The sequence below is a fragment of the Chelmon rostratus genome, chromosome 21 (assembly GCF_017976325.1).
Source record: "Chelmon rostratus isolate fCheRos1 chromosome 21, fCheRos1.pri, whole genome shotgun sequence".
NCBI lineage: Eukaryota > Metazoa > Chordata > Actinopteri > Chaetodontiformes > Chaetodontidae > Chelmon > Chelmon rostratus.
The window spans coordinates 6180201-6207559 of record NC_055678.1 but is presented as its reverse complement, the minus strand read 5'-3'; the positions used below and the strand labels follow the sequence as shown (position 1 = coordinate 6207559).

Genomic DNA, 27359 nt, shown 5'->3' with positions numbered 1-27359 from the left:
ACAATTTACGCATGAAAAATCAAAAGGGAAAACCTTCTAATGACATGTTGGGCTTTTAAAGGACATTAGTTTGCAAACACTTGTCAGATCATACTGTGGTGATTACTCCCTCTGGATCTTCTTATTAGCGCGTCAAAGCTGCGAGGGGCGGAGTTGGGAGCGCGCAGTGGGAGCGCACAGGACGCACAGCCCTCCGGAGCTCTGTTGATATAGGCAGCGCCGTCCTTTCACCGGAGGTTATGGCTGAGGACTTTGCGGAGAGCAGAGAAGAGGACGACTCTTATTGTTTGATAGGAACTATGCGTCAGTCTGCGTTCATGTGCGCAATGGGTTTATGAATTGTTTTTACGCAGCGGCTGTGATGAGTAAGTACATTTTTCTTACTTTTCTCAGTTTTTTATATATATACTTAGAGGATATTCCTAATGTTTACTATAGCTACAGGTAATGTCAGCTGAGATACTGATAGGCATGTTTAATCTTGTCTTGTTAGTCATGTCAGAGAGCTGTTATTTTGTGGTCAGCCTTTGTTTAAAGCCTGTGTCTTCACTGACATCATGGAAAAGTAACTCTCAACGTGAAGTAACGGTACTTGTCCTGATGCCATTTCCACATTTAGGCTCTAAATCAAGAAGGCGTTGAACCTGCCACAATGTCACACGCACAGGTTGAGATACCAGGACGCGGTTTCCCAGGCCTCGCTATGGATATGACCGACGACTGCTTATCCCGGGTCCCATCCGTGCTGAGGACGCACGGTTTGGGCGCACGGAGAAACTCTTATGGGCTGCAAAAAATAAGTATGGACATCGACTCGCCTCTTTACAGCGGCGTCCTTTCCAAAGCCTTGTCGTGGTCAGCTGAGAATATTTTGACACTGCCCGAGTCCAGAGCAGAGGATGAAAAAACCGACGACTCTCCGCCGTCGCCGTCCCCAGTTTCCAGCCCGGGCGACAGCTCCAACACGCCCCCCTGCAGCCAGGAGCCCGACGCCGGGTCTCTCAGCGAGAACTGGGACCCCGTTCCGAGATCCAGCGCTCAGGACGCCAGCTCGGAGTCAGAAAATGAACTGCAGAATAAACAGCACAAGATCTTGTCTCGCATCACGTTTGATGCTCAGTGGGAACAGGAAGAGAAGGAGGACGTGGAGACCAAAGCGGTGGCGACCTCACCTGATGGAAGATATCTCAAATTCAACATAGAGATTGGAAGGGGGTCTTTCAAGACGGTCTATAAAGGACTGGACACGGAGACGACAGTGGAGGTGGCGTGGTGTGAGCTACAGGTAGGGTGGCTTTTTTATGTTTCACTGTAGATTCACATTTGTTTTAAATGAGGAACATTGCAAATAATAATTAATCCACTCATTCAAATATTAACCCTCTTTATGTACAATCCTACACCAGACTTGCTTTGGTTTTCAGTCAAATTTTACACTGTAGTATATCGTCCTTTCTCTCCTTCAGCAACAAACCTAGAACAGATAAAAGCTGGTACTTTCCCTGCTCTCCTACCCCACTCAGCTCTAATCCCCCCTCAGGTCATCAGAGGCGATGTGAAGCGGCTAATCTACTGAATATTATTCCTTGCTGACCTTGAGTCGGGCTGTGTCAGGCCCGTTCATGGCAACCTGGGTCATCCTGTCAACAGTCAGCTCCAACTGAACCACTCTGCCTGCCATGATCCCCTCTAATCTCTGTTTTCATTAACAAGGCTGGCTCTCTGAACGCCTCACGTGCAAACCGAGAACAACCGAGAGCGCATTTATGTTCAGCTCTGACGATCCGGCTTCAGTATCTGTGTGATAATAGTTGCGTTTCCATCCTGTGAGGCAGGACGAAGAGATCTGTGAGATGATGTCTCAGGGGCTGTGCTCACGTGTGGCATGTAAACATCCCAAGCAACACAGGCCAACTGCAGCCTGATGAAAACATACAGAGCTGTCAGTCCTTTTTTCATGCCACAGCGTTTGGCATGCGGGCCCCAAACAGCCTGGGGAACAGCTGCTTCTTCTCTTGCTTACATGGTTTGATAGCACAGCGGAGGATTTAAAGATTTAAGCTAAGTCCTCCCTTAACGTTTGCCGTTGTGTGTGACGTGCATTGGTATCAGTGTCTGGCAGCCATATAAGCCTTCTCAGGTGCGAAGTTGTGCCCTCATGCCCTCTAAACCTCAAATCCAACTCTCTGCCACTAACATTGGACTTAACACCGGCATACAATCGCTTTTATTCTTTCTTTTTTAAAGATATTGGAAGTTGTTGCATGAAAGGACTTTCTGACTATGCTCAAGAATGGATGCACAGAGGTAGGCTTTGTCTTGCAGTTAAGCTCTGCAGGAGGCACCAGCGCTCACAGTCGGGGATTATGCGAGGTGAAGTGAATCTGCCCTGGAGGCTCAAGCACCAGCAGCAGCAGCAGCAGGTTGGGACTTCAAGAGCCCACCTGTCAGTTCACACAACAGGTGTCTGTTTGGGGGAGGCACTCCCAGGCTTTGAGAGGCACAGATGTCCCCTTTACCTGCATGGTTACCGCACAGTTGTGGGTGTGACACACCCTCGAGTCAAACACAAGCGGGGGGTCGATCAGTGCTTGTGGTCTGACTTTTAAAGCATTTGTGGAGTGAAAAGTGTGACACAGCGTCCCGCGGCTCTTTGGCGAGGGGCCATTTAAGAAACAAGCATGCCATTTCATCTCTTTACTTTAGACATGAGCCCAGTTAAGCTCCTTAATCGCTCCTAATAAGCTTAAAGGTAGCCATTGTTGATGTGGTTACTGTTGTGATGAGTTAGCCTCAAAGACTCAGCTGCGGCCGCATTTCTTAACTGAAATCACCAGCCCGTCCTCCCCGTGTGTCCTTGATTGCTTAAATGAACACAGAAGCTGGCTGTTGGTGGCTAAACACAATCACCTCTGTAATGTTGATAGAGCAGCAGTTGAAGGTGCGTCATTGCAAGTCAGGTAGAAATGCCTTAAGCTGTTTTAAACATGTATTACAGAGCCCGAGCTGTAATCTGCAGGCAGAAAGATCAGCTGTTCAGACTGCGAAGAGGGCTTCAAACAACATCTGCTTTACCGGAGTCCCACTTATTGAGATCATCATTTGAATCAGAATGACTTTTTCCTGATACGCTCGAAGGCGTTCTCTCGTCCACAGCGTGTCGTCAGTGCGGTTACGCTGCACGCAGGTCAGTCTGGCCGGTGTCTACGGGAACTTTTTGTGCTAGCACACTAAAAGTAAACAATACATTTAGATTCTTCCATGACATGCAACACCGCCGCTCAGCCAGTACAGTGTGTAATAATAAGACAGGGCTCAGGTCACTGCTCATAAACTCTGACGAATAAGAGACTAAGAATAAACCAAGTGGCTGATATTAAAGCTATATATATAATGCTATATAAACAATAGAAAAGTAACCACTCAGTAACATGTGAGTTTATATTAGTGTTAGGAGCCACACAGATCTGCCTCAATATTACAGTACATGAAGGAAATGACCCGCATATATGTATATATATATACATAACATATAACATACTTAGACTACATACTTAAGAAAATAACGTTTCTAATGCCTGAAGAAGACCAGGCTTAAATATACATACACTAAAGACTCTTTCATGTTAAAGCTTTTTCAAACTTTGCATTTATTTATATTCCCACTAACACATGCACATATTGCCATGATGCTATAAATGATAAGAGACCGAACAATATAAAAGCATGGAAGCATGGAATATTATCACCAGTTTATATGTCGTCCGATTCTTTAAAAAAAAAACTACAAGAAATGTCAGTTATTATTATTTTAGAGGTAATTTTGTAACAGTTTTCCAATAAAATAGAACACAGAGCAGTTTATTTGTATTATTTCCACACATTTTGGCTTTGTGCAAAATTTTTGACATTTTCGTCAGTGTTCATGAACCAAATATCAAATATTCTCGACCTCCGCATCCATTGACGCCCTTCCTCATCTAGTCTTCACATAAATGCAAATCATTTTTACTTGTAGCGCTGACGATTTCACATGCCCACCAACAGATTTAAAATGTCCCATAATGTGAAAACAGTCCAAGTGTAAAACCCTTCTATTTCACAATGCACCGCCACATTTATTTCACATGTATTTGTAAGACTCATTTATTAACTACTGAAATGAAATAATTCAGTCTGATTATCAGACCAATTTAATCGTATGATTTTCGGTCATTTGAGGATGCTGTTGTGTAGTGGAATACATTTATGAAGATCCTTTGAGACATGTGGCTTTAGGTTTAGAGCTGTTTCCAAAAGAAGCAAGCAAACTTCCTTGTCGGCAGCTGCCTAGCAACCCTTCCCCCATAGGCTCACAGGTGACCCAGGTGCCATATAGGCAACATAAACTGGGCTTTGAAGGATGTGCAGAGGTGATAAAAAATGGATGAGCCATCGTATTGTCCGCTTCCTCTTCCATTCACCCACACTGAGGCAAAATAAGTTTACAGCATGCCGCATTTGCTTTTGTTACTGCTGTTTCTGCAGAACTGGAACAAATATGAAATGCAGTTGTTATCGTGCTGAACCAGAAGCGTGAAGCCTTTAACCGTGAATGCAACACCACAGTGAGCTACTGAGTAACTGCTTGGAATGAGTGCACTGAGGCACATGTCCTTTTTGGTGAGCCTGTTTAAAGGGAATCGGTTGCACAATACCTGAGCTTATTCAAGGGCAGCTTGCAGCAGTTTCCTCCAGCCTGCAGCACAAACTCAGATACTTTTATCCTCTCGTGTTTCATTTTTAAACCCAAGCCAACATGTCTTCTTTTATCGTGCTCTACATAAACGGCTTCACCACGCTCTACATCACCTGTATTTTCAGCACTGCCAGTGTTTATGAGGGCTGTGCTTGATGCTAGATGGGCTTGAGTGCATTTATTCAACCAATTAGCCAATTCCTTGGATGCATAAATACAGGCTGAGAGACAGTTTTCTGCTGATAACGACATACTGAGTTGTAAGAGTTGGTGCTCTTGTGTGGTCGTGGTTTTCGAAGATGGTCACAAACATTGTTTTTGGAGGAATCAGAGCAGTTTTGTGGTAACCCTTTCCTGCAAGATGTGAAGCCTTTCTGCTGATGTTGTGCCTAGTGTGAGCTTCAGTTCAGCCGTTCATCAGTGCTGCTTTGTATTAATGGATAATTTAAGTTCAGAGAAGGTTGGTGCATCGCTTTCCAAAAGTCATTTTCATCTTTCGTCTTTGCTATGAATCCTCAGTCTTTTCAGGTTCTCTGAATTTGTCTCGTCTATTGAGTATGTTGTATTTTATTTGTATCTAATTCTCATGCAGCTGCTTGTGTTTGGGTAGCATTTAAAGGAATAGTTCAACGTTTTGGGAAAAACACAGAAGATTGATACCACTCTTATGCCTGTCTGCTAAAAATTAAAGCAACAGCTGGTGGTCAGTTAGCTTAGCTTAGCACAAAGACTCAAACTGGAGGAAACAGCCAGCCTGGCTCTGCCCATCTATGCCCACTTACTTTTGTATGGAAAACAAAAGAGCATTTTTCGACCTTAAAACATTTTAAAACATACTGCATCAGAATTCAACTATGTGGAAGCAGTTGTATATTTAATTGATTGCAGATAATTCATTGAAAACAATTGCGATAACTGGCTGATTAGTTGCATTCGTTACGTTCACTAGTTCCAGCTTCTTGAATCTGAATATTTGCTCTGGTTGTTTTTTATCATTGTTGATCATCTTTGGGTTTCAGACTGTTAATCAGACATAAAAGGCTTTTTAAAACCATCAACTTGGGCTGTGGGAACTTATGATGGCCATTTTTCACTATTTTCTGACATTTTATAGCTGAAACAACAGATTAACCTTTAACAAAAATAGTTGTTCACTCAGTTCGACTCTATATGTTTAAGTCAATAGTCTCAAGGAAAGAGAGTTTGCAAGAACAAGAGGAAGGGAAAGATGTGGTGGAAGATTCACGTCACCCCTGCGGTATAAAGAGTTGGAGCCATTGCTGTAGTGAAAGTGCGCTCATTGGGTAAAAAGCGCTGGAGTCTGCACTGTTTATGTTTTAGCTGAGCGTTTTGAAGCTCATATAATAGCACCGGATTAAGTTAAGGCTGTAAAACCTTATTAACGCCTTGCTCTGGTCTGCACAGTTTGTATTCTGAGTTATGAGGTTAATCAACAAAGTATAAATCTAGTTTGGCACAAACCCTAGATTCCTGTTGCCCCTCTCTCATACTCGCCCGGGCCTCATAGAAGCCGGGCTGAGTAACCTTTATCTGAATGTGGCCAGTGTTCAGTGACATAACACAAGCTGTAGGCTTCCTATCAGTTCCACTGTAGCCAACATCAACACTGTCTTTCCTCGCAGTGCCCGCGGTGCAGCGAGATCCGTCTTATCAGGGCCGGCCAATGTTCTCTGAGGAGAAAGTGACGGAGACCCACAACGATAGCCTCCATTTACACATGGCAGCACGTCACTTTGACGCGAGGGCTGTTTGTTTGTTTGCATTAGCTCCGCACAGTCCTGCAAGGAAGGCCGCACTGTGTCACCTATAAAACTTGTACTGTACTAAATGTGCACTGATTTGGTGCTCTGCAAGATACAGTGTGTTTGTATCGCACAGTATGCACTCAGCTCCGAAACTAGATAACAGTGTCTCATTGGCTGCTGCTGATAATATGTTAGTGTCTTATTTAGGGTGGAAACTGTAGGTGCAAGCTGGGGCAACACGGTGGCTTAGTGTGCAGGGGCCTGGGGCTGTTTGGCGTGTTTGTGTGTTTCTATTGGAAACTAAATTGCTTGTAGGTGTGAAGGTGAAAGTGAATTTGTTTTTCTAGGTGTCTCAGCCCGTGACTGTACCCTGAGTCATGGTCGGGGGGAGGCCGCAGCCCCGCTCAGTGACCCCTTACAGGGGAGATGAATGGTACAAACATGTCCGACGCTCTGAAAAGTTAGGAGAACCACATGTAGAAGACTTAAGATGTCAAAGAATCAGAGAATCAGTGTTGCTTATAGTTTATTCGTGTATTTGCTTTAGTAGTACATGTTTTTCCATGATAAGTTTGTTAATAGAGCCTCATATTATTTATATTATTACCTATTATTGGGTTTAAGAGTTGGAACATGAATACAATAATGCATTTAAAATAGCTTGATTAAGCTTCTGTAAACTTTGATAAAGAGAAAACAAAATATCTCAGATTAAACAGTGTTAGCCCGCCTACCAGACGTGCAAACACAGTAATCTGCCTTTCTGTTTGTTTTTCTATTATGTTTAAGGGCTCGACAAACATCCAGAATATTCAGTGAAATCATAACAGAGTTCATGTAAAGGTATGATTGGCTTTATGTATCATATCATACACATAATAATGAAAAAATGAAGAAAATGCTTCAGAATCTGATTATTTTCATGTGTCGGCAGTACAAAGCTTCACCGCTGGAGTTAGATGTGAGTCTGCCAGCCGTGTACTGGGAGAACTAAGTGGAAAAACCACAGTAGAAACTGGTTCCATCTGCCAGATGAAATGAGAGAGCTATTGTTATTTTACGTACACAAGTGTGCTGTTGGCACAGGCTCTGTCTCTGCTGAGTCACTGCTTTTATTGGGGTCCCTCTGCAGATCGATTCTTCATGTGAGAGATTTCAGCAAGTGCTCCAGGTTTGTCTAAAGTTTTCCAGCTTTCAGCAATGTTTTTCGGGCGGCATAGAATCACTAGCTCTGCTTCATGCTTCAAATGAAGCTCAGAAAGCTGGTTTCTTGACACCAGGCACTGGAGATCCTTTCAAAGTAACATCACATCCATTCCTCCAGAGGAATCGCTCGAGTTTGCAGTGATCCCATTGGCTCTGTCTGTCCCAATCACATTTTATGTACAATGACATAAAACTGATAAATACAGCAAAACTGACAGCTAGATATTTGCTGAATCTGCCAAAAAAAAGTGTATTGGATTGAAATCACTGACTGCCCCTTTAAGAAACAAATCATTTGTGTACGCTGGAGAAATTTCTCCTCTCCGCCATGTTTTTGGCTTTGACGGCGTGTTCCTGTAGGGGAAAACACGTGGGCACACTGCAGTTTGGGCCCTGGTGAGGCCCGAGTCCTGCTTCCTAAACAAACCAAAGACCTCAAGTTTTAATAGCTGTTTGGGCTCTGAGGCCATAGTTGGTAAGGGAAAAGACTGCTCCGCGGTGTAACCCCTGCTCATTTCTGAACTGGCCGTGTGTGTCGGAGCGTGCGGGACGAAGGTGTCGCCAGTGTAAATGTGCTCTAAGTTGCCATGTGAGTGCTGGGATGAATCGGCCGTTGGTGTACAGTAATGGCTCTACCTGTTTCAGGTCGGGCACCTCGCAAAACACATCAACAAACACTGTAATGTGTTTTCTCAGTCAACAGAGAGCATTAATTTGTGCTCCTCCCAGATTTGACCTTTGCTTTCTTAGTTCATATTTATCTTCAACCTCTTTCACGTCAGGGCTCACGTTCACGCTCTTGGTATAGTCGTCGTTTTGACTCTTTATTGGACAGCGCCGAGCAGCAGATTCATAAATCTTTCACGTAGCCTTCCTGTGACAAGGGCACCACGTGCATACCATCACTTCGTAAACGGTATCCGGTCCTGGTTGCCAGTGGCACTTGATAGCACATGCTTGTTTGTCAGTGTAACACTATGCGGCTGCACCCCTCCTGTCGCCAGAGCCGAAGTGGAGTACAAATAAACTAGTTTCCGAGCATACTGCTTCAACAAGCGTCACATGATTCATGTCTCATTTCGGTGAAAAGTTTCATTCTGTTCAGCTCGCCAGATGTTCCCGAAAAACATCTGTACAGAGCAAATCTTTTTGTGATGATGAGGTGAATAGAGGAATGTTGCAATTCTTTCTAGATATTTGGAATTTCAAGCGTTATTCGAGGATTTTTAGCAGCTTTACGGAAAGCTTCATAAAAAGCAATATTAAAAAAAAAAAAAGGCTGAGATGAGAGCACCTTCTCTGCTTGCTGAGCCCGGGGTCGTAGCTTCAAAGGCTTTGCTCTGACGCCGTCCTGGTCAGATCTCAGTCAAATACGAGTTCCCAACAAAGCTTAGCGTGTTTCCCGGCTTGGAGTTCCAGATGTGTGGAGCGCTCAGTTCACTTTGTTGTCATACGGAGGAAAATATATTTGATCGTCTACACCGGTGGCTCCCAACCTGGGGGTCAAGATACTGTAAGTTTTTAGGGGGGTCTGAGGTCACTACCAACAAAAGAAGAAGAAAATATGTGTCTTAATCAGTTTCTGAGAAGGCACTCTTTTACCTTCTGTAAAAGAGCTGCAGAGCATCTCAAGCAAAATCCATTTATCCATAACGGACATTTACAGCTGCAGATTTGATGGATTGTTGTAAAAACGTAATCTTTATTAATGTCTTACAAACATTTGTTAATGCAGATTCGATCAGTTTTAGAACGTGAGAAACCAACAAGCATGCTGCGTGATTTCTAAAAAATTTTTTCACAACCTGGCAACCCAAATGTTTGAATGAGTAGCTGATCAGTAAACCCTCTGCTTCATTCTTGTGAAGTAATGAATAGTCATGCTTTACTTCCTGTAGAAATGATTGAAGTTTGGGAGCTCTTGGCTCAGTCCTTCTGGTGGCAACATTCTCCTGCTCCCGTTTGGCAAATCCCACCTATGTGACAGCCAAGTAGGGCTTAAAAGAACTATGAAAACAAGTATGTGCAAATACTGCTTAGCCCAGGTCTCTCCTATAAAGCACTGGCGCCAGAAGATCTAAGGAATCCGCCCAAGAGGGACATACCTTTAAATCTTTTCAGAAACGTATTGTCGTGAACTTGTCGAGGCCTGTCGGCCGCAACACGGACGCTAATTATTGTAAACATTTTAAAATGATTAGGGCTTAAGTAATTCTTGTAATCAGATTGGGAGTTTACATCCGCTAACGTCAATGATTAGATGGAATCTGTGTACTACAAGGCCGCCATTAGAAATGTCAAAAGGTAGCTGAGGAGCTTTTGAACTATCACAGCATTTTAAGATTCATGTTAAGATGATGAAAGCTGATTTGCGTCCTTTTCGTTTCTTTCTTAGGAGGAAATCAAAGCACTGTCAAAAAGAGTGAAGTTAATTCATGTACGATAAAATATTTACAGTCACATATTTATGGTTTTTTTGCAGTTGCAGTAGCAGTAACTGATCAGCGAGGCCCTCTGTTGCACACTCACACACACACACCAACACGTTTTTGTGTTGCTGTGCCGGATGACTCAGTTTAATCAGGTTTAAGAGCCCACAGGCTCACCTCGGCTCTTTATAGCGGCAGAAGACGTAACTGTGACGGAACATGACAGGCTGTTATGTCCGCTGAGCTGGTGTACCTTACACACACTTTTCAATAATGGCCCTCAGTGTGCCGGATGAGGATCGGCTAAATATAAGTTGTTTATTTCTGGGAGAATCTCATGTGACACATTACTTGTCTTGTTTTTTTGAATTCTCGCACCGTTGCGCCGCTGAGTGAGGATTTTTCAGGTGTAAGTGAGTCGGTCAGTAGAGTGAGGTACCAACAAGCTGGTAAAAGTGTGTTTTAGCTTCAGGAACTTTCACCTTGCTTGATTTTAGTCATTCCAACTGTAATGTTACTGAAACCTTTTCTCACCCTGATAAAAATATCGACACCTTCTTTAAACTGAGCCATAACTCCTTCCACCCCGTTGCTGTTTCTCCGCATTCATGTCGACCCGACGGCTCTGTTGTATTTTTGAAGACAAACCTCGTACAGCCTGTATCCTCCAGGCGTCTTGTGATCTTTCTGCGGTTCGCTGGGTTTGCTGAAGAGGACAAAGTGTTTGCGCCGTTCACCCTCTTCTCTTTAAATGCTTTTACACTGAGAGACCTGCCCGCACACTCTCCCCTCCACCTTCCCTCGCAGGGTTATTTGATCAGACTGGAGCAAGGACGCCCTCTCGTCACCAGTTAACTTCGGCGTGAGAAGACTCAGAGGTCACCTGCGAAGTGTCGAAGGCCAAACTGGTCTTCACACTGTTGCTTTCACGCCATCTGAGTGCTGAAGTCACAAAGGAGGCATTGTTTGTGAATTGTTTATGAATGACTGAGCCTGGGCAATACCCTAAACATCCTGCATATTGATGTTTACTGTGCTGACATTGCAGCCATTTCAGTTCAAGCATTTAATGGACACCAGAATACGTCTTTGTTATTTCCATAATCACAAGCTGCCATGTAAGGAGCACAACAAAAGGCAATGACACAGTGCGTATAGATGTGAAGAAAGGAGGTGGATCAGGCGGGTAGCGTGCAAAGGAAAAGTTACCACTTACTGTAGTTGTGCAATATGGATCTCAGCTTGAAAGGCAGGAGGATTATTCAAGCAGAGGGGTCTTAAAGAACTGCACTAAAAGCGCAGCGCAGTTTATAGACGACTGTTAACTGAGGTTTTAGTGAGTCACGAAAAACAAACACTCGACGGGTTAAGAGATGTTAAGAGTAACAAAGTAAACAGACTAAAGATCAAGATCTGCCAGCTCTCAAACAAATCAATCAATCTTGGTCTGTCAAACAAGGTGATGCAATACCTTCTGAGAGGACGCACAGTGTGCAGTTCAGAGGACGACATCTGAGCATATATCAGCCACAGCGAGACTGATATATTGATTGGCTAATGGTAGCTTATTGCTGACATATCGATACGTAACAGGAAAGAGTTATATGCCAAATATGCCAAAGTAGGATTGAGGTCACTTAAACAGTCACAAAGAGATCCCACAAATTAAGTGTGTCCCTCTTAATCCAGTATTGGTCAGGCTATCAAATATATTCATATCTAGAAAAGGCATCCAAACCAGATGGGAGATGATTTGCTTTACAGGCCACTTTTTACTCTTCGGCTACATGAGAGATGGCGTAATCCTGCATCCAGGTCTCTTTTACTTGTGCAGGTAATTAGCCGGGCGCCAGCAGTCAGCTCAGGTTGTCGGTGTGAGAGCAGCAGTCAGAGGATGGTTTGAGTCCTCAATCCTTATGAGATTAATGGCTAACCTCCCTCTGCCCGCTCCATTTACAGAACATGTCAGGTTTTCCTTGGAAAGAGCACACTGCCACCTCAGTTCTCACCTGCAAACATCTAAATGCGACACTGTGCCAGTGTAAGTGCCTACGTGCGTGTTTATATAAAGCGCATGCCAGTCGGGGCGGGTATGTCAGTCTTAGAGGCGTGAGGTCAGACCTTTTTTTTTTTCTCTTTTCTTTCTCTTTGCCTTTGACCTCAATCCCAGATCTTGGCGAGGCAGTCGTCACCGCCTCTGTAGCCGTGCAGGTTCTCTCCTGTCTGCTGTGTCGCCAAAAGGTCTCCGTGAACTCTGGTCTTTATCTGCAGGGCTCCTCACTGTCAGCATCAGGAGCGCAGGAGTTATGGCCTTTTAACAGCACTTTCAATTGCACGTTAGTGACAGGAAGAAGATGACAGGCATATATTTTAGTCCCTGAAGGGGTCCAAACAGGGGTCAAGGCAGATGGAAAAAGTATGTCAGATGATTATTCCTGGGTCGACTCATTCTTTCACATGTTTTGAACATGGTGTCTGTCTGCAGCTAACAACGTTTTCACGATCCCTAAGTCTTTGCCTTATTCTTCTCAATTAATCGTTTAATTGTTAGGCTGTAAAATGTCAGAAAGGAGTGAGAAATGGCTACCACAGTGTTTACAAAGCCGAAAGCCCAAAACCTTAATTTCAGGAGCCGGAGGGAGCCAATGTGAACGAAAGGATGAGTCTTAAAATATTCTCTTTTTTCCCCTTTGTCAGTAAATCCTGTGGAAAGACCAAAACCAACAATGAATAGATCTGACTAAAAAGCATTAACAGTGCGGTAGTTTATTTTGACTGCACCTTCCTGCTGCTGTATAAATACTCACTACAGCACCAAATGTGTATTAATCCGCAGCTGAAACTAGTCCCCACTAAATGTACTTTTAGTCTTGTGAACATGGTTGTTAAAAACTATGTTGACAAGCTGTTTTATTAAATTACTGAGTTTAAAAAAAAAGGAAACTACATATTTGCAACCTGTTTTTAAAGATTTATGTCTCCAGTTTATTTGGTTGTGAGTGCCACAGAGAAGACGGGGAAGCTATTGAGTGTCGGACTAACATGTTGTTTTGGTGTTTTCATGGGATTTTTTGACAGTGGGAGAAATATAGAATAATACAAGCCTTATATTACAACGAATCAAATTAAATTGTTAATATTATAGGTAATTAATAACTTTTTATTTAGTAAGAATTAAATTGTTGAGTAATTTTCTGTCATCCATTAACTGATGAGTCATTTCCGCACCGATAGAAATTTGAAGCAGATCCAAGTATTCAGGACATAAATATGAAAAGATGTGCTGACACCCCTGCTTCTAACCCTTAGCACACACCCCTGCAGGCTTTAAGTAGTGTGACTGGATCCTTTTTTTCACTTGCCCTACTTTTCCTACAGATACCACAGTCTGATGCTACTCAGATCTGTTCGAGTGTAACATCAGGACAGTGCAGAATGTCCAATCCCATATTAAGCTGCGGCGTACACCACCTGGTATGGTGAAAAAGTTGGCTGACGTGTCGTGTCCGTGTCCTGGTTGTCATAATAGGGGCGCTGACAGACGGGGGCTTCTTAATACTGGTGGCTCCTCTACCATCAACACTGCTTATGTAACTCCACTTACATGGCACAAAGCCCAAGTATTTCCAGCCCCGGCTATTGCAGACCCCCAACTCAACAAAAACACACACACACCTCCCAGCAGCTAAGAATAAAAAATCCATCTGAAAGACACACCGGTGTAAGAAAACTCGGCAGAGGCTCCTTCACACACCTCTGACTCTGGACTGTTTTTGCGGATCTACCCACTTGTCTTTTCAAAATGGTGATGGTTTGTTTTTATGGCTCCCCCCTGCATCGCTTTCTCCAGTGTTACGCAACGGTTTTTGGCCTCGTTTTCCAAAGAGAGGAGGGGGGAGAGAGGGGTGGTGGCAGATATATGCAGTCAAATATCCCATGGAAAAGTTCGATAGAAGCCTTGCACAGTTGTCGGCGGGGGATTCTTTGTGCGGGAAATGCCAGAGGGCTTCTGAGTGAAGACAGATATCATTAAGTCTAATTGAAACACGTTCCAGTTATCTGTAATCATGTTCATTAGACTTTTCTCAGATGAATTGGTAACTGTCATGATGTGAACCCGTAGAACTGAAGCAATACTGTACAGTCAGTTTTCATTTCTGCCATTAGTCACAGATGAAGTGCGTGTGTTTACTGGGAGGAGGCGTCATGCTACCCTTAAATCAGCCAGCTCCAATAATGATACAATCAGATGACAGCATCGCAATGTGAACACAGCTCATACTTGTGCTTTGTTGTTTCCATCTGTACTTCATTTTCCGCTGCATGTCACATTTTCTTTTTTACGTTTTAAATGAACCTTTCCTCAGCTTGGTGTTTTGAACAGAACAGGTTTTGATGAAATAATCGCCCGTTTGTTCAGCAGCTCGTGTTTTACAGCGTTGTTCAGAGTTGCCATAGCAGGATTTTGGTTTTTCATAAGCGCTGCTCTAAAGTTGCCAAACGTCTGCATGTTGCCTTTCAGTATTTTGCAATCGTGCCATCCGGCATGCCAAGCTCTAGTAAATCCTGCGGTTTTGGAAGTGTCAGCGTCTCCAAGTGGTCCGGCTGCATGCCACAGCTAAAGCATGTTACGCTGACTGTGTGCTGCGAACAGGCGACTATCCACAGGAGACAAAGCTCGCTACGCAGGGGTCTGATGCTCTCGCGCTTAGATACATAAACACCCAGATGCACATCAACCCATAAACCCACTGACTCACTCACACACAAACTGCACACACACGCTCTCATATTCACGCCATTATTTGCGTAATGTTGGGTGTGTTTATCGTGGCGCAGTCATCTATAGCGGGATTAAACCTCAGTGTTCAAATCTGTAATTTAACATCTTTAAGTACCTTAAAATTAAGTTGCACTGGACAAGCTAAGCTATCAAAACCAAGGAAAAAAGGAATGAAACAGAGGAAATATAACTTAAAATAAGCAAAAATTATCTAACTGGCATATTTGTCTGGATAGATTCTAGTTTCAAGCATGAAGATGATAAAATAGATAATATATAATAAAATCTCACTAACAAGTTGTAATATCCTATTAGCATAATAGCAAAAAATCTTGAAATGAGTGAAATGCTCGGACATAAGACGATATCCTGCCAGACAAAAAACACATACATCGCCTCGATCACATTAAAGTTGAACTCACGTGTTCAGAAACACATGAACATTTGTATGATGTAATAGCCTTTTGAGCCTTGCTGACATTTTAAACATATTATAGTCTTTACTTTTCCTCTTAACCCAAGATGTTTTCCTTTTTTGCAAGCCATTAAGTGTTTCTGACAGAAGTCTTACATGTGAGCAATGAGCTGTAGCCTGTGTTCACATAAATAAACCGATTACTATCGACCTAAAGGCAAACCGTCTGGTCAGAAGTCGCCTCCTTGTCTTCCTTTTGAGCCCAGTTGCTGGTGTAAAGTGACAGTTTGACAGGTGACTGACGCAGGTAAAAGGGCTCTTGTGTGGTGTGACCTCAGACGGCGCAGGTCTTCAAACAGGCTGCCTCCTGTGTTGATGCGGCAGCTTAGCATTAGCAGCAGCAGCGCCTCCTCGCTCGCTGGGAAAGAGCCGGGAGAGGAAGGAGAGAGCGTATAGCGGTCAAGTTGATTGTAAGCACAAACATATGCAGAGCATTTTTCCCAGAAATCTGCCTCAATGCAGGATTCATGGTCCCGAAGTCTCCCAGGAGTTTTCCACTAACCACCCACCACAGGCAGAGTTACACCAACAGCAGCTAAATTGGGCCATTCATCCTAGAGGAAGCACAAAAATGTCTTTGTTCATCCAGCGTGATTGCAGTGTTTGGTTCAGTTTTACGTGGATTTCAGAAACGTCCTCCTCGAATTTGTTAAGTCAGAGCTCCCCTTATTGGAAAATAAATGTGATTATGTAATCGGGGGGTCACCCAGATGGATGAACCTGTGGTTTCCATTCCTGCAGCGAGCTCATTAGTTAAAGTAACAGTGATTTATCAAATTGCTGTGTTTATTGCTACTGACTTACATAACCAGAGCAGAGCTCTACAACTCAACTGTCAACACAACTGCCTTTTTATGCTTGACAAAACAATCGCACGTCAGGGTCCATTTAGTCGCAGTTGCGAGCTTTCAATCATATCAAATGACCTTTATCAGAAGAGGCAGTTTGTTCAGTTGTAAAATGTAGATGTTTAAATTTCTGTAAGGACTTATCGTCCGTATTGGCCAAAAAGTTTAACTTCAGAGTTAATTCCCGACCAAACTAAACAGCCTCACCTCTATTGATTACCTGCTCTAGAATATGTTTACATGCACAGCTTCATCCTGGTTATGAGAGCCCCTTAAACAGGTTTCAGATCAGTCTGTGCTCTGGGTGCGGGTGCATCCACAGGTCGAGTTGTGACCAGAGTCTGTAAAACAAAAAATATGATGATAAACATTTAACGATGATCTACGCGCTGGAATAAAAGTCTGACGCTCCCTTCTTTTATTACCAGTGATAAAGCCAGCAGGGCAGTAAAAGCAGCAGCGTTGGGAATTTCTCGACGTCAGAATCGCTCTCCATATCTCACTTTTTTTTCTTCGTGATTTCATCAGTCTGGTGCTGTGCTTATTGACTGCTGTTTCCTCTGGATCAATCAATTAAAGCTTTGCAGGCAGGTTGAAGGAGGTGGATGTTATGTTCCTGTGCTGTAGCCAGAAATAGGGGCAGAATATGGTAATGAGCATGGATGACATGAATGCAGCTTCACAGGCTGAATTATGGCATATTTCTGCAGCCATCTTGAAAATGTTAACTGCTCGTGGCATCCAATAACAGCGTCTGTGTTGACTGAAAATGACAGCGAGATCGAGGTCTGTCGCTACTGATTGTTCAGGGCAAAATAAAACAAAATATCTTCCCTCCCCAAGCGGAAATTACCAAACATGACATGGACACTATGCCTGGCTGAATGAATGAAGTGAAACGAAATGGCAATTCAGTCTGCTTCTCAGGATGTGTACCCAAATGAGATATTAATGATAGCAATAAACTTCAGCACCTCTCATACAGAAAATACAGCTCAACAAATTTCACACCACAGAAATCCCATGTACCAAGTGCTTCACATAAACACTACATGGAATGAGAATAAAAACAGGGATAGAAAATTAATGCAAAATAAGAATAAAACCCACTTGATGATAATAGTAAGAATAAGACAGAATAAGGATGAAGGGGAGTTGCTTCACTGATATCTATAGATGGTGTGTTCAAGAGCTGACAAATGCTGCTTTTCTTTCAGCTGTAAGATGTTGAAGGATGAATAAAACACACCTGCATGCAAATGATAACACACTGATAACATTAACGTCATGTATACGAGAGCTAAACAACCTGGTTTCTCACGGTTCGTGTAAATATTCCACAATTGCGATTTTCTCTGCAGACCCGCAAGCTGACCAAGGCGGAGCGACAGCGCTTCAGTGAGGAGGTGGAGATGCTGAAGTGCCTGCAGCACCCGAACATCGTCCGCTTCCACGACTCCTGGAAGTCGACGGTAAAAGGCCACAAGTGCATCATCCTGGTGACCGAACTCATGACCTCAGGCACGCTCAAAACGTGAGTCCGTCCGCCCAAAACTACAGCTGTTTGTGGCTTTTATTTTTACATAAAGATAAAAGTCATACCTAAAAACGGTGTTCTGTTTCTCAAATGGTGGATATCCTCTTTCCAAATACAACTCTTCATGTCTTCCATAGAAGAGAGGAGCTTTGTGTCATGTTTGACAGCTGTTAAAGTTGTGATAAAGGACCACAGGATAACTCCACTTTGGATACGATGATCTGGGAGACAATTCAGGAAACTCACTTAAAAACTTCCTCTTGGCTGCCAGAATAAGACATGAATTATATAATGGCACATCTCTTCTTCCAGTGTTTTGACATGTTTACAAATGGGGAGTTTAGTCTTGTCCTCTTTCGCTTTAGGTACTTGAAGAGGTTCAAGGAGATGAAGCTGAAGCTGCTGCAGCGCTGGAGTCGTCAGATCCTCAAAGGGCTTCACTTCCTGCACACCCGCACTCCTCCCATCATCCACCGGGACCTCAAGTGTGACAACATCTTCATCACCGGCCCCACTGGCTCCGTCAAGATAGGCGATCTGGGACTGGCCACTCTCAAAAGTGCCTCTTTTGCTAAAAGTGTTATTGGTAAGTGTGAATATGCACAATTATCTCCTTCAGCTGATATCATGCTGACGTCTAACAGGTTTTATCCACCTAAAAACTCCAAATTAAGCCTTTGTTTAAATAATTTCGCTTCCAGTTTTCCTGCTTGGATTCCTTCTTCTTTCCCCCACGCACAAGCAACCACACATGCCTCTATTTAAATTCCCGCCTGCATTTTTAAATCATCATTACGCAAATGCCGTGTAATTTCAGTTGAAACTGGCCCTTCCCATCAAGTATGTGCAGGGAGTGTCAGTCTAAAGACTTGCTCATACTTGTTGAAAGGGACACTTCTTTAGCCTGAACACTTTATGTTCATTCATAAAGGGGAGTTGTGTTGTGCTCAGTGATATAGAAAATAATTTATTTTTGTTTTCAGTTTAAGAGAAACTGATTTTCAGATAAACAATGCACAAGGACTGAGTTGGTTATTTGCTTCTAAAACACTTAATTTACCCTTTTGAAGAGCAACGAGGAAAAATCACCACAAAGGCCAGAAGGACATGAGTCTTATATATCAATACATATATTATATGTTTATACTCATGTACCATTTAATAGTACTGGCTGTCCATGAAAGTTTGTGTCTGGATGTAAGAACTTTGGGTGAAACCAGGTCAACTTTGTACTGTGAGACTTGCTGCAAATCAAATTTTTCCTCTGGGTCCATAAAAGTTTAATTGAATTGTGTTGAAACTGGACTTTTGGTTGTCCTTCACTTATTCAATAGTTGTAACAGAATTACTGTTGACCTTTAACTCTGGCCTCTGAACCCTGATAGGAACACCAGAGTTTATGGCCCCGGAGATGTACGAGGAGAAGTATGACGAAGCGGTGGACGTCTACGCCTTTGGAATGTGCATCCTGGAGATGGCCACCTCTGAGTACCCGTACTCCGAGTGCCAAAACGCCGCCCAGATCTACCGCAAAGTCACCAGTGTGAGTAAAGGAAGGAGGAGGACCTGTGTTTAATGTAATTATCCACATGTGTCCACTTTCTTCCACGTGCATGCTGGAATTAAACGGAGAGGAACCAGGATATCTGGTGTGTACATCTGGATATCCTGAATCCTTGGAAAGAAGTGGGGCCCATCTGGAATGAAAGCCGCATTTTCTCTATTAAAGGCTCAGCTTTGTCCATTACAAGCTCAGGGTGTAGAGCTGTACCATAACCTGACCGCTTTTCTGTTGTCAGCCCGCAATCATGACGCACATGTTTGCCTCATTGATTGCCAGTTTATTTACTGGTTTAAAGATCCTGTCTAACTGGTTCTGCCTATCGTATTCACTGGAATATTCCCTTCTCCGTTGGAAAACCTATCAGTGCTGACGTTTGCACATTTTCTGTCTGGACTGCTTGTAAAGCCTTTCAGAAAACAAATTATTTCAAGAAACCACAACTGTATTGGAAAATCTTCTCTTGCATTGGAAGACATCACTCTAACGATGACGAGGCCTTGAATCCCAACCTAGTGTCCACTTACAGGACATAAAATGACGTTCAATTCAGATCACATCATAAAGTTTTATACAGAAAAAATGTGGGATGTCTGAGAATAAAGACCAGAAGCAGCGTAGTGAGTTGTAAGACCGTAACGTTACAGTAGTGGCTTTAGGCTGCCGTGTTTCAAGCTGTCCGCGGGTGCCAAGCACAGCGAATGACGCCATGGTGGGCAAGAGCGGGCGATGGTAGAATTATATGCTTTGGAAATTGTGTCTCACTCCTTACTCCACAAAGGGAGCTGTTTCTTTCTCGCGTGTCACATATGCAAAGCAAACAGTGTCTGACGAAGGCTGGAAAGTGAGAAAGCGACAATGCCAACAAGCCAGAGTGGGTCTGGCTCCTCCACAAACAAGACAACATAATAATGTTCCATGTGCAGTCGGAGGAGCTTACCCATACAAGACGATTTCATTAAAGTCATATTAGCAGTGCCGTTCATGATCTGTTTATGTCTTATATGTGCCGAAGTCATCTGTCAATTCACTGGCACGGCAGCTCAATTTTTCACAACGTAAACTCTGTGTGTCTTTTCACTTAGTAATTGACTTGTATGTGACGTCACATGCTACTTCAGGGGCCTAGAGTAAGAAATATAGCTTAACGTACCAAAGGCAGAACATACACAAAGGTAAGTAAGTGCCTTGGAAATAGTTTGCATGCGGGTGGCCACAGCTGTCTGCAGACTTGTTCATAATATATTTTAATTAATATCAAATAAGTACACTGATGAGTAAAAAAAAAATGCCTTCTCAGTATATGGACGCCCAAACATTACAGCCAAAGGTGATTGTTGAGCATCTCATTCCAAAACCATCTGCTGCCATAACAGCCTCACTTCTTCTGGGAAGGTTTTCAGCAGCATTTTGGAACCTGGCTGCGGGGATTTGATCCTGTTCAGCGAGTGCTGCAACTAAATTGAACCTGTTGAACCTGGAGAGCTGCAACTAAATGTTGTTTTACTCATGGATTGGATTGTTTGTTTTTTGAGATATCAGAAATAGTGACATCACATATAATAATCACAATAATAATAATAAACTTTATTTATATAGCACTTTTCTTAACAGTGTTACAAACCAGCGGGGCTCCATCTGTGATCTTAATCGTCAGATGGCTCATGCCAGGTCAGTAAATCAGAAATGTATTTAGGAGCCATTTAAGGCCTTAAAAGTGAGCAATAACTTTTTAAAATCAATTCGAAACGAGGGGCCAGTGTCAGGAGGCAAGAACACGTGTGATGTGATCATGCCTTATCATAAGTCAAGTGGCAGCATTTTGTACCAGCTGGAGGCGGTGAAGGGAGCCCTGGCTGATCTGAGAACAGAACAGACCAACAGTCCAAAACCCAAAGATTTTCATTTTAATATCATGTGAATGTAAAATCAGCAAATATTGACATTTAAGCAGCAATAACCATATTTTCCTTCAAAAATAACTTGGAAATCCGTTGTTGTTGTGAACCTCACTGTGCACAGGGACATTAAAACAGGAAAGGACCTTCCCCAAACTGTTGCCACAAAGTTGGAAGCACACTGTTGTCTAAAATATCATTGTATGCTGCAGCATTAATTTCCCATGTTTAAAACAAACCTCGAAAAATAGCCCCTGACCAAAAATATGCAAACATTTGTGCTCAGGGATGGGTGTGTACTTTTGGCCACGTGGTGTATTTCGTTTCAGTCGACTGAAATCTATGTCAAAGAATACCACATTCATAGCCGTGCTTTATTATTTTGCTTATAAAAAATAATTGCTTTTGGATCATGAAAGTGTCATTAACAATGTCAAAACGTGGCACTTAACAAATCAATATGACACCAGCATATGTCTTATAGATCTTATCTGGACCTCGGTCAGCGCAGGAAAGCAGCGGGGTCAAATTAGATTTGGACTGAGGGAAAACTGGTTTACTCTGATGGTTCCTGTGAGGACACTGAATCAAACTGCTTCGACAAAGAAACCTCTGTGCTCCGCTTCAGAGCCTCTAAATCTCATTTCACATATAAGATAACAGAATTTAAGTGACTCCGCTGAAGCTTCAGTGCAGAACACGTTTTCTCCTCTCTGCTGTCTCACAGATCCGTCCTTTGTCTCACCTAAACAGGAAGCAGAAATAGCTTGCAAAAATTATTAACGGTTGTAACAAAGTCTGTGACATGTCAGTCTTTAAATGTGATAACAGAGTGTATCACTCTGCTCTTTTCTGGTAAGTCTAATTGAATGTTTTGACCTAACATCAGCTGGTTGCTTTGGTATCTGCAAGCCAAACATCTTTTTGACCTTGACTCACTTCGTTTGTATCAGTGTTTTTACGGGGCTGTGAGCTCTGCTGTAATCTCTGTACTTTCTCATGATAGCACTCAGAAAACCTCCCTTATTTCATGGAGTGCGTCGTCCTGCCTGAATATTTTCTGTTTTGAGATCAACTCTGCAGAGAAGCTCCAGCTGTCAGTAGTTAAAAACCCTTTGAGCATCTTGGGTTTTTTCCGTTTTCATGAGCTCTCGGTATCGCCCTCCTCTGGTGTTGATGTGATCGCAGAGCCGATTGTCATGCTGGCTAGCGGCAGATGTCACCAAGCAGAGGATGACGGTAACGTGCCCTGCAGGTGGGAGTGGCTGTTCCTGCTTCGATAAGATCCTCTGACAGGAGAAGTGTGCGATAAACATACAAGGAAGAGATCACCGCTGCTGATCGCTTATTCTGCCAAAAGCACCCCCTCTGGCACTTGTCGATACAGTATGAAGCCCGGCAGATGAAGTAAAGCTCTTCTGATTGTTTTCACAGGGAATTAAACCTGACAGTTTCTACAAAGTCAAAGTCCCAGAGCTCAAGGAGATCATTGAGGGCTGCATTCGTATGAACAACGATGAAAGGTACAAGTGAAAGCTCACACTGATCAACAATAATAAAGTAACAGATTGATGATGAATGATGTATATTTTGATCATTATGAAGTACAATAATCCCTCTTCTGTTCATCTATTTCCCTGTTTTTTGCTTGTTCAGTAAACTAACAAGAGCTATCTATCAGATAAAAATTTTGCAGCACTAAAATCAAAAAAAGAAACTAATCAGATTCCATTTTTGGCATCTGCAGAGATTCAGACAAGGTCTAAAATATTACATTATTATTTTATTATATCATAGCTCGAGTGCAAGGAGTGAAAAGGCTCTTTAAAGGATTAGTTCACTGTTTATCAACCTAGACTTTGTAAAAATGCTGCTTTCCGTCATTTTTAGTTGTGCATAACGCAGCCTCACCTGCAGCTTCAGTTTCAAGAGACGTAAGCCACTGCTGCTGCTTTTCACCAAGCATAAACGAGGCCGAAGAATTGGCCTTTAAATAAAAACTATGTTGTATTTGCAAAACCAGGAAGCTGACAACATTGCATTGCATTGAACACATGTCCTTACGCCATGTGTTCAATCAAAAATGAGCTACAAACCATTTTGATGAGGTTGCACTGATGTGATTTTGCACAACATCCCCCTGCTGGTGTGCATGTAAATACAAGAAGAAAAATCAAATATAGACTGAAAACATGTTATAACATATAACAGTATAACATGTAAAGCTTATGTTTACTGTTCATCAGCCCAATCAGAACCTGCTGCAGGATGCAAATACAAAGCTAAAGTTATCTGTGTAATTAGCTCTGGATAAATAATACAAGATCTGGGTTTCTGATCTGCGCATCTAAAAGCAGACTTTTCTTCCGTTCCTGCAGGTACACCATTCAGGACCTCCTGGATCACCCCTTCTTCCAGGAAAACAATGGCGTGCATGTGGAGCTGGCGGAGGAGGACGACATGGTGAAGCCGGGCCTGAAGCTGTGGCTGCGCATGGACGACACCAAGAAGCTCCACGGGAAGTACAAGGACAACAACGCCATCGAGTTCCTCTTTGAGCTCTACAAAGACGTGCCTGAGGAGGTGTCTCAGGAGATGGTAGGCCGACACATGAAGACAGCATGCTGTGGTGTCAACCTTCGCTGCCTATCCGGCCCTGTTTGTAGCAGCCATTAGTGAGGAAAATCAACAGATAAAAGCGACTTCATCAGACCCCCATATGTTCTCTGCATCCTGATCTTGATGCATGATGTCAGCCTTTCATTGGTTATTTGCTATTGACCCCAATGATCTTAACACAAATTAAGCACCAAATTCCTCCTCACACAAGACGGATGCTTTGAGGAAAAGGCAGTGTGGTGAGATGACAGATGGTAACTTGAGAATAAGCAAAATGTGTGTACAGATAAGTTTCAGAGACCCTGTTACAGGCTAAGCTAACAGTCTGACAGTATGAGTGAAACAGACATTTCTCTTTGAGTTGTTTGTCTTTTGACACTTGACCCCAAGTGAGAGCAGCCTCGCTAATGCATTCTGGCATCATTATGCTTCCTTTACGGTTCCGTTATGACAGCAGAAACGCTGAAAAGCGCCCCGGCTCATAAAGAGAACACCTTGCAGAGTGTGTCAAGGGCACAGCTCAACATTTAATCATCAGTGGTTGGAAATGTGAGAGCGTGTCTCAGGAAGCTGCCGAGGTCACGTCTTTAATAATATAATGGCTGTCTTGCTTGTTACGAAACAAGCCCTTATGTCCTCCAGAACCAACCCCCCTCCCCCTCCGTAGAGGTCACTTTTAATGAAAATGCACACTACAATTCCTTACTTGTTTACCTCATTGTGGTAGTTTTCATCGAGATCAAATTTGGTATCAGCAGGGGACATCTAGTCCCGTCGATCTGCTGTAATCTGACTATGTGTTGAGAGGCGGCTTCGGACTGAGTGTCCCACTCTGCTGGACTGGGTGTCACAAGAAGCTGAGCGAGACTCCACACTGAAAGAGAATGCAGACGGTGTGTGTTGGTTTTGCAAAACAAATGTTGCTAGCATGAAAGCTTTCTTCACATCAAAAGGGAGACTGTCACACAGCCAGCGTGATCAGGTCACTAAGTGCAGCAGGCCTGTGCAAATTGTCTGCATATCGCAGCAGCAGCACACCACGGACCATGACATACACACGTGTTCATGTTGTGCCCTGACCATCTCGGTGTGTTGTTATGCAGGTCGTGCTCGGGTTCGTGTGCGAAGCAGACTTCAAGCTCGTGGCCAAGGCCATACGGGACAGGGTGACGGCCATCAAGCGGCAGAGAGAGAAGCTGAGGCGGCTGGCCGAGGAGCAGAAGAAGAAGCAGGAGCAGGAAGCCATAGAGGAAGAAGCAGAGATTCAGCCCCCTTTGCCTAAAGTCGTTGTCGCAGCGGAGTCCCCCACCCCTGCCCTGACGCCTCCAGCCCCAATCCTGTCCCCCGTCACCAGCTCTGTGGACTCTGGCGTCAGCTCCAACTACCCTGCAGAGCCAGAGGAGCCCGAGGCGGACCAGCACTTCCACATGCGCCACAACAGCCTGTCCTCTGCTAACTGTGAGCCGCCTAATATAACATCACATACCATGAAAAGTCTCCATATGTGGTGACTTTCATGTTTTCATGTATAAGGTTTGGAACTTTTTAGGCTCATAATGCACTTTTAAACACAACTGGATTATATGAAAATAGTAGTGTCATCAATGATAGTGTCATTAGCTATCAACAGCTATCAGCTGTCGTGAGGTCCTGGAGACAGAGTGTTTTTAGCTGCACAACTGTACAGGAAGTTTATCAGATCTCAGATCACATGGGAGACATTCAGTGAAATATGAAACTGTGCATAACTAAATTATTCAGTCCCTGTAAGTCTCGCGTGTGTGTGTGCTGTGCTGTAGTTATAGAATATTTCTCAGTTTTTATCTGAAACAACAGTTCAAATATTCCTTTTGGTGGTCTGATTGAATCAGTTTAAATAAACTGTCCTGTGTGTCTGCAGAATGGTGCTAATCAACACCCTTTCAGTTTTCAGTGTGTGTGTGCGTGTGGTTTGTCTCAGCGTGGGGTCATCACATGTGTGTGTTCCTGTGCGTATGAGTGTGCGTACAGAGCCGTTTGTGTCAGTCGGTCAGGCCACGGCCGCTCACATGCTAATGGCTTATGTCCTTTGTTGAAACAGCTGACTGCGAGACGGACGGCTATCTGAGCTCCTCTGGGCTTCAGGATCCGCTGGAGGCCGGCAGCCTCAACGCGCCTGCGACACCTCCCACCACACACGCCGACTCACCGACTGCAAACGGTTTCCCCGTCCCAGCCCTCCGCTTCCCCTCGGTGAGTGGCCTCTATAAAGAACTTGTTATCCAAGTGGAGCGCGCAGGGGGTCGCAGGCGAGAAGGAGGACTTTCAGGACTTTACGAGACCCCCTTCACCGACATTACTCAGTTTAACACGGTGCTGACAGACAGTTTTATATGTAGTTGGAAAGTAACGCCTGACAATAAGTACACAAAGTACACAAAACATTTAGGAGTGAATGAGAAAAAACTAAAAACTTGTAAACTAACAGACTTTTGAGCACCTTGTTGCTAATCTGCTTTCATATAGTTTAATTACTTTCCTCATTATTAAAAGTCTGTCCAGCAAATGTTTTTCTACAAGTCGGCAGATATTAAATTTTCTAGTTACATGCTGTAGGTTCTAGTTGAAGTAGAGCTTTAACAAGCCTCTGCAGTCATGCTTGTGGCTCTGTGAGGCTGTGAGGTCTGAACTTAGGCGGGGGGGCAACAAAATTTTGGACAAACTTTCACACAATCCATCCAACAGGTTAATGAGTGATTAATAATTTAGTCTGGATCAAAGTGGTGGAGCAACAGACCAGGATTTTCATCCCTGGTTAAAAAACATGACCTATTTTTAACTGCTTTGAAATAAACCAAATGCTTAAAGTTAAGTGTATGGAAAAAAGTTTCCTGCCTACTATCCTGTACTGAAGCTTCAAAAGAAAAGAAATCAATGGAAGTCTTGATCCACCTGTACCTCACCACATCCCTCTTTTCTATTCATAGAGTATTGCTGTATCCAACAACACAGAACATGGCAACTCAGGGCCCACGAGTGGCTTCAACTCCCCCGTGGACAGGTAATGTTCCTCAGCCTTCTCTTCTCCTCACTCTGCTCTTTTTTTAACATCCAAGGAACAAGGGAGTTCAATAGTCCCGGCTTTATTTAAGCTAGAGACCTGAAAATCAATGTGAATCTAGTAGAAATGTCTGGTCTTCCCTCTCCAACTCCTCCTCCTCCTCCTCCACATCTGTGGGGCTGTGACAACAAGCTTGAGGCAGTCGACAGGCTCTTCAGTGCTTTCATCGCAGCGAGGCAGAATGGACCCTTGCAGGTTTCTCTCAGATGTTGTGGAGGCCCCGTTTTCCATGTTGGTGGGACGTTGAGGAGAGAGCGGCTTGATTCTTGGCGTGAGAGCCGACGATGGACGATAGATTTGCTCAGACATTATAATGTTTATTGTATGTATAATAACGCTTCCCAAGGCTACGAATCGTGATCGTTCTCAGAATCAATTAATCTGTTGGGTCGTTTTTTG

At 43.4% G+C, this 27359-nt stretch overlaps 1 protein-coding gene across 2 annotated transcripts in view; it reads left to right on the top strand.

Moving 5' to 3' along the window:
• The first annotated feature begins 230 nt into the window (after positions 1–230).
• The window catches only part of wnk4a (WNK lysine deficient protein kinase 4a), a 42223-nt gene continuing 15094 nt past the window's right edge, over positions 231–27359 (top strand). For both annotated transcript variants that reach the window (XM_041962365.1, XM_041962364.1), the window contains exons 1-10: positions 231–365; positions 620–1285; positions 17607–17779; positions 18148–18368; positions 19168–19325; positions 22676–22764; positions 23620–23839; positions 24964–25318; positions 25941–26092; positions 26827–26900. In XM_041962365.1, the coding sequence (XP_041818299.1) occupies positions 653–1285; positions 17607–17779; positions 18148–18368; positions 19168–19325; positions 22676–22764; positions 23620–23839; positions 24964–25318; positions 25941–26092; positions 26827–26900 (2075 nt within the window). In that variant the 5' untranslated portion in view covers positions 231–365; positions 620–652. The remainder of the gene's footprint in view (positions 366–619; positions 1286–17606; positions 17780–18147; positions 18369–19167; positions 19326–22675; positions 22765–23619; positions 23840–24963; positions 25319–25940; positions 26093–26826; positions 26901–27359) is intronic.